At 39.8% G+C, this 12,095-nt stretch overlaps 1 protein-coding gene across 2 annotated transcripts in view; it reads right to left on the bottom strand.

Annotated features, from left to right (window-relative positions):
• The window catches only part of LOC133258050 (ATP-binding cassette sub-family C member 4-like), a 334,436-nt gene that overhangs the window by 105,586 nt on the left and 216,755 nt on the right, over positions 1–12,095 (bottom strand). Inside the window, exon 5 of one of the 2 annotated variants that reach the window (XM_061434385.1) lies at positions 1,513–1,602. The exons of the other annotated variant lie outside the window; for it this stretch is intronic. Within the exon in view, the coding sequence (XP_061290369.1) occupies positions 1,513–1,602 (90 nt within the window). The remainder of the gene's footprint in view (positions 1–1,512; positions 1,603–12,095) is intronic. 2 annotated transcript variants of the gene reach the window in all.

Below are 12,095 nucleotides of genomic sequence, written 5' to 3'. Positions count from 1 at the left end.
CTTCCTGACAGCCTGTGGCTTCTCCAGGAAAGAAATAGTATTCATCCCTGAAAGTGGGTAGGGGGATCTTACTTCATGTTTGATGAATGAATAATTGAAAGAGAAGTGTCTAGTGCAATACAGATCTGAGCAACAGCTACAACACCGTGGGTTACATGATCTACTCATAAGCTAAGTGGATAAAAAGAGTGTGGTGAGATAGCAGAGAAGAGGTTATGTCTGGCTGGGGACCACCCACTTGGCATTATTCCTCGCAGGCTTCCTATACAGAAGGCACTGAACAGGGTGTGGGGGAAAGAACAATCCCTGCTCACAGGCCTTCATCATCCAGAGGAGGAGGAAGACAGTTCAGGTGGCAACACCAACACCATGTGCCAAGAAGGTCCATGCCAGGAGGACCCCTCAGTTCAGTTCAGTTCAGTCGCTCAGTCGTGTCCAACTCTTTGAGACCCCATGAATCGCAGCACGCCAGGCCTCCCTGTCCATCACCAACTCCCGCAGTTCACTCAGACTCATGTCCATCGAGTCAGTGATGCCATCCAACCATCTCATCCTCGGTAGTCCCCTTATCCTCCTGCCCCCAATCCCTCCCAGCATCAGAGTCTTTTCCAATGAGTCAACTCTTCACATGAGGTGGCCAAAGTACTGGAGTTTAAGCTTTAGCATCATTCCTTCCAAAGAAATCCCAGGGCTGATCTCCTTCAGAATGGACTGGTTGGATCTCCTTGCAGTCCAAGGGACTCTCAAGAGTCTTTTCCAACACCACAGTTCAAAGGCATCAATTCTTCGGTGCTCAGCTTTCTTCACAGTTCAACTCTCACATCCATACATGGCCACTGGAAAAACCATAGCCTTGACTAGACGGACCTTTGTTGGCAAAGTAATGTCTCTGCTTTTCAATATGATATCTAGGTTGTTCATAACTTTTCTTCCAAGGAGTAAGCGTCTTTTAATTTCATGGCTGTAGTCACCATCTGCAGTGATTTTGGAGCCACAAAAGATAAAGTCTGACACTGTTTCCACTGTTTCCCCATCTATTTCCCATGAAGTGATGGGACCAGATACCATGATCTTCGTTTTCTGAATGTTGAGCTTTAAGCCAACTTTTTCACCTGCCTCTTTCACCTTCATCAAGAGGCTTTTTAGTTCCTCTTCACTTTCTGCCATAAGGGTGGTGTCATCTGCATATCTCAGGTTATTGATATTTCCCCTGGAAATCTTGATTCCAGCTGAGGACCCCTAGGGACATGAATTAAGCTGGGGAGCAAGACTGCTGCCTATTACTGAAGTATGCCATAGATTATCTCAGAAAAAAAATTATTGTCTAAGGACAACACAAATTATTACATCTCAGTTGCACACAGAGGAAATGAGAGTTGGATAAAATGAACCCTTGTTTTAGACACTCAACCAATCCTGGTCAACAGCAAACACAGGTATCCTGCATCAACCATAAGGTAAACCCAGTCAGAAGGACTGGAAGTGGAAGAAGATCCCTCAGGGGCAGCTTACCTGATCAAATCTTTTCACATCGTTGGACAGCAGGTTGACTATCTGACCTGTGGTGGTCTTCCTCAAGGCCAAGTTACTCAGGTGAAATGCCTGAAACGAGAAAAGATACTGAGCTGGATTCCTGTGGTAATAACAAGTCACTTTTCTGTTCAATTACTCAGTCATGTCCAACTCTTTGCAACTCCATGTACTGCAGCACACCAGGTCTCCCTGTCCTTCACCAACTCCTAGAGTTTACTCAAACTCATGTCCATTGAGTCGGTGAGGCCATCCAAACATCTCATCCTCTGTTGTCCCCTTTTCCTCCTGCCTTCAATCCTTCCCAGCATCAGGGGCTTTTCAAATGAATGTTCTTCACATCAGGTGGCCAGAATATTGGAGGTTCAGCTTCAGTATCAGTCCTTCCAATGAATGTTCAAGACCAATTTCCCTTGGGATGGACTGGCTGCATCTCCTTGCTGCCCAAGGGACTCTCAAGAGTCTTATCCAACACCACAGTTCAAAAACATCAGTTCTTCAGTGCTCAGCTTTCTTTATACTCCAACTCTCACATCCATACATGACTACTGGAAAATCCATAGCTTTGATTAGATGGACCTTTGTTGGCAAAGTAATGTCTCTGCTTTTTAATAAGCTGTCTAGGTTGGTCATAACTTTTCTTCCAAGCAGCAAGTGTCTTTTAATTTCATGGCCACAGTCACCATCTGCAGTGATTTTAGAGCCCCCAAAAATGAAGTCTTTCATGGTTTCCCCATCTATTTGCAATGAAGTGATGGGAGCAGATGACATGATCTTAGTTTTCTGAATGCTGAGTTTTATTTAAGCCAACTTTTTCACGCTCCTCTTTCAATTTCATCAACAGGCTCTTTAGTTCTTCTTTGCTTTTTGCCATAAGGGTGGTGTCACCTGCATGTCTCAGGTTATTGATATTTCTCACAGCAGTCTTGATTCCAGCTTATGCTTCATCCAGTCCAGCATTTCTCATGATGTACTCTGCATATAAGGTAAATAAGCAGGGTGACAATATACAGCCTTAACGTACTCCTTTCCTGATTTGGAACCAGTCTGTTGTTCCATGTCCAGTTCTAACTGTTGCTTCTTAGCCTGCATACAGATTTCTCAAGAGGTGGGTCAGGTGGTCTGGTATTCCCATCTCTTTCAGAATTTTCCACAGTTGATTGTGATCCATACAGTCAAAGGCTTTGGCATAGTCAATAAAGCAGAAATAGATGTTTTCCTAGAACTCTCTTTCTTTTCCAGTGATCCAAAGGATGTTGGCAATTTGATCTCTGGTTCCTCTGCCCTTTCTAAAACCAGCTTGAACATCTGGAAGTTCACAGTTCACATACTGTTGAAGCCTGGCTTGGAGAATTTCGAGCATTACTTTGCTAGCATGTGAGATGAGTGCAATTGTGTGGTCACTTTTAGTACATAACAAAACAGAGTGGGTTTTCATGGGATTGTACATCAGGACAAGTAGGATGACTCCTGACAGCTGGGCTCTAGGGACGTGATTCATTGTTAAATGTCTCTTCAATATGGCAGCAACTGCCCTCCCCATTAAGACCAGAAAATGGAGAAACAAGAGGTAGAAGCAAAATCCTCCACCCTGTTTCTCAAGGATCTCGGACCCACCTGAAGAATAAAAGGACTTTCCTAGTGGCTTAATGGTAAAAATCTGCCTGCAGTGCAGCAGCACCAGGTTTGATCCCTGAGTTGGGAAGATCCCCTGGAGAAGGGAATGGCTACCCACTCCACTGATTTAGGATTAAACTAAGTAATTCTGAGCCAATTATATGAGAATGATGAGGATGCCTTCAGGAAAGAAAATTGGGGATGTAGATTATAAATCTGGAATCAGTCATTAAATCTGTGGTTGATGTTATTGAAAGACCTTGGTGTTAGTTTCCACATTTTGAAATGAATGAGGATAATGTTCCATACATGTTCCTGTGAGGAAACTGTGTTCTTAATGCCAGTCGGGGTGAGAGGGGGGATTCCCAAGATGGTGGAGGAATAAGATGGGGAGACCACTTTTTCCCCTACAAATTCATCAAAAGATCATTTGAATTCACCACAAAACAACTTCTAAATGCTGGTGGAGGATATCAGGTACCCAGAAAGGCAGCCCAATCTCTGTGAACGGAGTCTTGAGACTACTGTAAGAGGAGAACCAAAACCCAGAGGCAGAAGACTGAACTCCCAAACTTTAGAACATCAGAGAACTCCTGACTCCAAGGAACATTAATAGACAAGAGCCCACCCAAAAGTCTCCATACCTACACTGAAACCAAGCTTCACCCAAGAACTAACAAGTTCCAGTGCAAGACACACCACACTAATTCTCCAGCAAAACAGGAACACAACACTGAACATTAAAAGACAGGCTACCCAAAGCCATAACAAACCATAAGACACCCCAAAACTCACTACTGGATACTTCATTGCATTACAGAGAGAAGAGATCCAGCTCCACCTACCAGAACACAGACACAAGTTCCCACAATGAGGAAACCTTGACAAGCCACTGGTCTAACCCCACCCTCAGGGAGCAGATGCCACAATTAAGAGGAACCATGAACTTCCAGTCTGCAGGAAGGGCACCTCAAACAAAGCAATCTAAACAAGATGAAAAGGAAGAGAAATATTCAGCAGGGTAAGGAACATGATAAAAACCTACCAAATGAAACAAAAGAGGAGGAGATAGGGAGTCTACCTGAAAAAGAATTAAGAATAATGATAGTAAAGATGATCCAAAATCTTGAAAATAAAAATGGAGTTACAGACACAGACTAGAGATAAAGACTGAGAAGATGCAACAAATGTTTAACAAGAACCTAGAAGAAATAAAGAAGAGTAAATCAATAATGAACAATGAAATAACTGAGATTAAAAACACTCTGGAGGGAACTAACAGTAGAATAACTGAGTAGAATAACAGTAGAATAACTAGAAGATAGAATGGTGTAATAAATTAAGCATAGAGGAAAAAAGAAAAAAATAATAAAAAGAAATGAGGACAACCTCAGAGAACTCTGGGATGATGTTAAATGCCCCAATATTTGAATCATAGGAGTCCCAGAGAAGAAGATGAAAAGAAAGGGCATGAGAACATACTTGAGGAGATAATAGTTGAAAACTTTCCTAAAATGGGGAAGGAAATAGCCACCCAAGTCCAAGAAATCCAGAGAGCCCCAATAGGATATACCAAAGATGAAACAACCCAAGACACATATTAATCAATCTAACAAAAATTAAACAAAAAGAGCAAATATTAAAATCAGTAAGGGAAAAGAAACAAATTACAGACAAGAAGATCTCCATAAGAGTAACAGCTGATCTTTCAATAGAAACTCTTCAGGCCAGAAGGGAAAGGCAGGACATACTTAAAAGTGATGAAAGAGAAAAACCCACAACCAAGATTACTCTACCCAGCAAAGATCTTATTCAGTTATGAAGGAGAAATCAAAAGCTTTACAGATAAGCAAAAGCTGAGAGAATTCAGCACCACCAAATCAGCTCTTCAACAAATGCTAAAGGAGCTTTTCTAGACAGGAAACACAGAAAAGGTTTACAAAAGAACCCCCCAAAAAACAAAGTAAACGGTAATGGTATCCTACTTATCAATAATTACCTTAAACGTAAATGGGTTAAATGCTCCAACCAAAAGACAAAGACTGGCCAAATGGATACAAACACAAAATCCATATATATGCTGTCTACAAGAGACCTATCTCAAATCTAGGGACACATACAGACAAAGTGAGGGGCTGGAAAAAGATGTTTCATGCAAATAGAGACCAAAAGAAAGCAGGAATAGCAATACTCATATCAGATAAAATAAATAAAGACTGTATTAAGAGACAAAGAACACTACATAATGATCAAGGGATCAATCCAAGAAGAAGATATAACAATTACTAATATATATGAATCCAACATAGGAGCACCTCAATATGTAAGGCAAATGCTAACAAGCATGAAAGCGAAAATTAACAGTAAAACGATTAATTGTGGGGGGCTTTAAAACTCCATTCACACCTATGATACATGAACCAAACAGAAAATTAGCAAGGAAACACAAGTTTTTCAATGATACAATGGGCCAGTTAAACCTAATTGGTATCTACAGCGCATTTCACCACAAAACAATGGATTTCACCTTTTTCTGAAGTGCACATGGAACATTCTCCAGGATAGATCACATCCTAGGACACAAATCTAGCTTTGATAAGTGGGAAAAAAAATTGAAATCATTTCAAACATCTTTTCTGATCACAATGTGGTAAGATTAGATATCAACTCTACGGGAAAAAAAGAAAACTATAAAAAATACATATGGAGGCTAAACAACATGCTTCTGAATAGCCAACAAATCATGGAGGAAATAAAAAAGGAAATCAAAATATGCATCAGTTCAGTTCAGTTCAGTTGCTCAGTCATGTACGATGCTTTGTGACCCTAGGCATTGCAGCATGCCAGACCTCCCTGTCCATCACCAACTCCCAGATTTCACTCAGACTCATGTCCATCGAGTTGGTGATGGCATCCAGCCATCTCATCCTCTGTCGTCCCCTTCTCCTCCTGCCCCCAGTCCCTCCCAGCATCAGGGTCTTTTCCAATGAGTCAACTCTTCACATGAGGTGGCCAAAGTACTGGAGTTTCAGCTTTAGCATCAGTCCTTCCAAAGAACACCCAGGACCAATCTCCTCCAGAATGGACTGGTTCGATCTCCATGCAGTCCAAGGGACTCTCAAGAATCTTCTCCAGCACCACAATTCAAAAGCATCAATTCTTTGGCACTCAGCTTTCTTCACAGTCCAACTCTCACATCCATACATGACCACTGGAAAAACCACAGCCTTGACTAGACGAACCTTTGTTGGCAAAGTAATATCTCTGCTTTTGAATATGCTCTCTAGGTTGGTCATAACTTTTCTTCCAAGGCATAAGTGTTTTTTAATTTTATGGCTGCAGTCACCATCTGCAGTGCACCAAAAAATAGTCTGACACTGTCTCCACTGTTTCCCCATCTATTTCCCATGAAGTGATGGGATCAGATGCCATGATCTTCATTTTCAGAATGCTGAAGTTTAAACCAACATTTTCACTCTCCTCTTTCCCTTTCATCAAGAGGCTTTTGAGTTCCTCTTCACTTTCTGCCATAAGGGTGGTGTCATCTGCATATCTGAGGTTATTGATATTTCTCCCAGCAATCTTGATTCCAGCTTGTGCTTCTTCCAGCCCAGCATTTCTCATGATGTACTCTGCATAGAAGTTAAATAAGGAGGGTGACAATATACAGCCTTGACATACTCTTTTTCATATTTGGAACCAGTCTGTTGTTCCATATCCAGTTCTAACTATTGTTTCCTGACCTGCATATAGGTTTCTCAAGAGGCAGGTCAGGTGGTCTGGTATTCCCATCTCTTTCAGAATTTTTCACAGTTTATTGTGATCCACAGTCAAAGGCTTTGGCATAGTCAATAAAGTAGAAATAGATGTTTTTCTGGAACTCTCTTGCTTTTTTGATGATCCAGCAGATGTTGGCAATTTGATCTCTGGTTCCTCTGCCTTTTCTAAAACCAGCTTGAACATATGGAAGTTCATGGTTCACGTATTGCTGAAGCCTGGCTTGGAGAATTTTGAGCATTACTTTACTAATGTGTGAGATGAGTGGAATTGTGTGGTAGTTTGAGCATTCTTTGGCATTACCTTTCTTCAAAATATGCATAGAAACAAATAAAAATTAAAACAGAACAACCCCAAACCAATGGGATTCAGTCAAATCATTGCTAAGAGGAAGGTTCATAGCAATACAAGCCTACCTCAAGAAACAAGAGAAACTTAAACAACCTAACTTTACACCTAAAGCAACTAGACAAAGAAGAACAACAACAACAACAAAAAACCCCAAAGTTAATAGAAGGAAAGAAATCATAATAATCAGAGCAGAAATAAATGAAAAAGACATGAAGCAGACTATAGCAAAGATCAAGAAAACTAAAAGCTGGATCTTTGAGAAGATAAATAAAATAGACAAAATGTTAGCCAGACTCATCAAGGAAAAAAAGGATAATCTAGTCAATATAAAATTAGAAATTAAAATGGAGAAATCACAATAGACAACACAGAAATACAAAAGATCATAAGAAACCACTATAAGCAACTATATGCCAATAAAATGGACAACTTGGAAGAAATGGACAAATACTTAGAAAAGTATAACCTTCCAAAACTGAGCCAGGAAGAAATAGAAAATCTTAATATACCCATCACAAACATGGAAATCAAAAGTGTAATAAAAAAAATCTTTGAACAAACAAAAGCCAAGGACCAGATGGCTTCACAGATGAATTCTACTAAAAATTTATAGAAGTGCCAACACCTAACCTACTCAAACTCTTCCAGAAAATTGCAGAGGAAGGCAAACTCCCGAGATCATTTTATGAGGCCACCATCACACTGATACCAAAGCCAGACAAAGATGCCACAAACATAGGCCAATATCACTGATGAACAGAGTTGCAAAAAACCTCAAGAAAATTCTAGCAAACGGAATTTAACAACATATTAAAAAGATCATACATCATGACCAAGTGGGCTTTATTCCAGGGATGCAAGTATTCTCCAATATTTGCAAATCAATCAATGTGATACACCATATTAACAAATTGATAGTTAAAAATCATATGATTATATCAATAGATACAGAAAAAGCTTTTGACAAAATTCAACACCCATTTATGATAAAAACTCTCCAGAAAGCAGGCATAGAAGGAACATACTTCAACATAATAAAAGCCATATTCAATAGATTCACAGCAAACATTATCCTCAATGGCAAAAAAATGAAAACAATTCCTCTAAAATCAGGAACAAGGCAAGGGTGCCCACTTTCACCACTACTATGCAACATAGTTCTGGAAGTCCTAGCCACAGCAGTCAGAGAAGAAAAAGAAAGAAAAGAATCCTAATTGGAAGAGAAAAAGTAAAACTCTCACTGTTTGTAGATGACATGATCCTCTGCATAGAAAACCCTAAAGACATCACAAGAAAATTACTAGAACTAATCAATGAATATAGCAAAGTTGAAGGATATAAAATTAATACATAGAAATCCCTTGCATTCCTATACACTAACAATGAAAAAATAGAAAGAGAAATTAAGGAAACAATACCATTTACCATTGCAACGAAAAGAATAAAATACTTAGGGATAACTTTACCTAAAGAAACAAAAGATGTATATATAGAAAAATACAACACACTGATGAAAGTAATCAAAGATACCACAAATAGATGGAGAAATACACCATGTTCATGAATTGGAAGAATCAGTATATTGAAAATGAGTATATTACCCAAAGCAATCTATAGATTCAATGCAATCCCTATCAAGCTACCAATGTTATTTTTCACAGAACTATAACAAATAATTTCACAATTTGTATGGAAACACAAAAAACCTCAAGTAGACAAAGCAATAATGAGAAAGAAGAATGGAACTGCAGGAATCCACCTTTCTGGCTTCAGACTATACTACAAAGCTACAGTCATCAAGAGAGTATGGTACTGGCACACGCGCACACACACACACACACACACACACACACACACAAAAACAGAAATATATAGCAATGAAACAAAATAGAAAGCCTAGAGATAAATCCACACACCCACAGACACCTTATCTTTGACAAAGGAGGCAAAGTATACAGTAGAGAAAAGACAATCTTTTTAACAAGTGGTTCTGGGAAAACTGGTCAACCATGTGTAAAAGAATGAAACTAGAACACTATCTAACACCATACACAAAAATAAACTCAAAATGAATTAAAGATCTAAATGTAAGGCCAGAAACTATAAAACTCTTACAGGAAAATATATGCAGAACACTCTGACATAAATCACAGCAAGATCCTCTATCAGCCACCTCCAAGATTAATGAAAATAAGCAAATAGGACCTAATTAAACTTAAAAGCTTTGGCACAATGAAGGAAACTATAAGCAAGGTGAAAAGGCAGCCATCAGAATGGGAGAAAATAACAGCAAATGAAACGACTGACAGAATTAATCTCCCAAATACACAAGCAGCTCATGCAGCTTAATATCAGAAAAATGAACAAATCAATCAAAAAGTGGGCCAAAGAACTAAACAGACATTTCTCCAAAGAAGACATACATATGTCTAATAAACACATGAAAAGAAAATATGCTCATCATCATTCATTATTATAGAAATACAAATCAAAACCACAGTGAGGTGTGGAGATTCCTTAAAAAACTGGAAATAGAACTGTCATCAGTGCAGTTCAGTTCAGTTCAGTTGCTCAGTCGTGTCCGACTCTTTGCGACCCCATGAATCACAGCATGCCAGGCCTCCCTGTCCATCACCAACCCCTGCAGTTCACCCAAACTCACGTCCATCGAGTCAGTGATGCCATCCAGCCATCTCATCCTCTGTCATCCCCTTCTCCTCCTGCCCCCAATCCCTCCCAGCATCAGAGTCTTTTCCAATGAGTCAACTCTTCGCATCAGGTGGCCAAAGTACTGGAGTTTCAGCTTCAGCCTCATTCCCTCCAAAGAAATCCTAGGGCTGATCTCCTTCAGGATGGACTGGTTGGATCTCCTTGCAGTCCAAGGGACTCTCAAGAGTCTTCTCCAACACCACAGTTCAAAAGCATCAATTCTTCTTCAGTGCTCAGCTTTCGTCACAGTCCAACTCTCACATCCATACATGACCACTGGAAAAACCATAGCCTTGACTAGACATATGACCCAGCAATCCCACTGCTGGACATACACACCGAGGAAACCAGAATTGCAAGAGTGCCCAATGTTCATCGCAGGACTGTTCAGAATATGTAGGACATGGAAACAACCTAGATGTCCATCGGCAGACAAATGGATAAGAAGGCTGTGGTACACATACACAATGGAATATTACTCAGCTATAAAAAGGAATGCATTTGAGTCAGTTCTAATGAAGTGGATGAAACTTGAGCCTATTATACAGAGTGAGGTAAATTGGAAAGAGAAACACCAATACAGCATATTAACACATATATATGGAATTTAGAAAGATGGTAATGATGATCCTATATGCAAGACAGCAAAAGAGACACAGATGTAAAGAACAGACTTTTGGACTATGTGGGAGAAGGCGAGAGTAGGATGTTTTGAGAGAATAGCACTGAAACATGTGTATTACCATATGTAAAATAGATGATAAACATTGTATGATTCCACTTATATGAGGCATCCAGAATAGTCAAACTCAGAGAGAGAAGTAGAATGGTGATGGTTGTAAGGGGGAGTAGCCTGGGGAGTTAGTGTTTAATGGTTGCAGAAGTTCGTTTGGGAAGATGAAAAGTTCTGGAGATGAATAATGGTGATGTATCCACAACCAGGTGAATGTACCTAATGTCACTAAATAGTGCACTTTAAATGAGTTAAATGGTAAATTTTATGTTGTATATATTTTATCATAGTTTTTAAAAATCAATGATCAAAAGTAATTTTATCGAAGATGTGGAAATGTAAATAAATAACAAGTCATTTTACATATGATCCCTCCCACAAGATCAAAATTCAGCTGAAAAGAGCATGAAAATGCTGAATGGGCCATTTTAGGACCAGCAGATGTGCAGCCTTAGAGATCTTCTTGAGACGTGCCCAAGCCCGAATTCCACAGTGTAGATAAACTACAACTATGAGCTGAGCAGTCATTCATTTTTAACATCTTAATCTGATTCCTACCCAGGACCAGGGATCAGGAGATGGGGCCTGAACATGAACCACAAACATTCAGAGGGGTCTTTCAGAGCCACTTGGCAGCACTAGCTTTGCCCTAAGGAATCAGCCCGCCCATAACCTGCAAAGAAGAAGTGTCTTATTTCTGTACCCCAGCAGGACTCTAGATGCAAGGCTATGCATGAAGAAATGTGTCTTTCTCATGTTCTGGAACTACTTCAGGTTATGTCCATAGTTTTAATCCCAATAATTCTTGATTTGATACAGGGACAATCTTTTCAAGAATAATCAAGCTGGCAAATAAACACCTTGAGAGATGTTTACATTCACACATGCATATGTGCCAAGACAGATTGGATTTTCCAAAAGCAGCTTTCCAAAGTGTCAGTGGAAAGAGGAAGAAAAACAGGTGAACAATGGCAAAGACCCAGCTTTGACTGAACCATTACCTCAAGCCTAACTTAAGGTTTTCACTGTGCTGTGTTGGTGAAATTTCCTCTTTATGGGCATTAAGCATGATCCAGAAAGATAAACATCTAGCTAATTTATGGGGAAATCTGGGTATTTGTCTCCTAATAGTTGATGCCACAGAATAAAAAAGATGAAGATGAATGACAAACCAGACCTCTGACTAGAGTGTACAGTCACTGTTGCCCTTTCCACATTACCCAGGAAGAAACTGGCTTAGATGCTGTAGTTAAGCACAGACAGTGAGATGCCAGGGCTCCGAGTTCACACAGCCCTGAGGTTAACAACACTTCGCTCAAGGGAAGATGAGGAGAAGTCATCCTGAATTTTTCCAGGACAAGTACTCCCAAGAAACAGA

Source organism: Bos javanicus, chromosome 12 (genome assembly GCF_032452875.1).
Source record: "Bos javanicus breed banteng chromosome 12, ARS-OSU_banteng_1.0, whole genome shotgun sequence".
Taxonomy (NCBI): domain Eukaryota; kingdom Metazoa; phylum Chordata; class Mammalia; order Artiodactyla; family Bovidae; genus Bos; species Bos javanicus.
The sequence above is the reverse complement of the archived record's forward strand: the minus strand, read 5'-3'. Positions and strand labels throughout refer to the sequence as shown.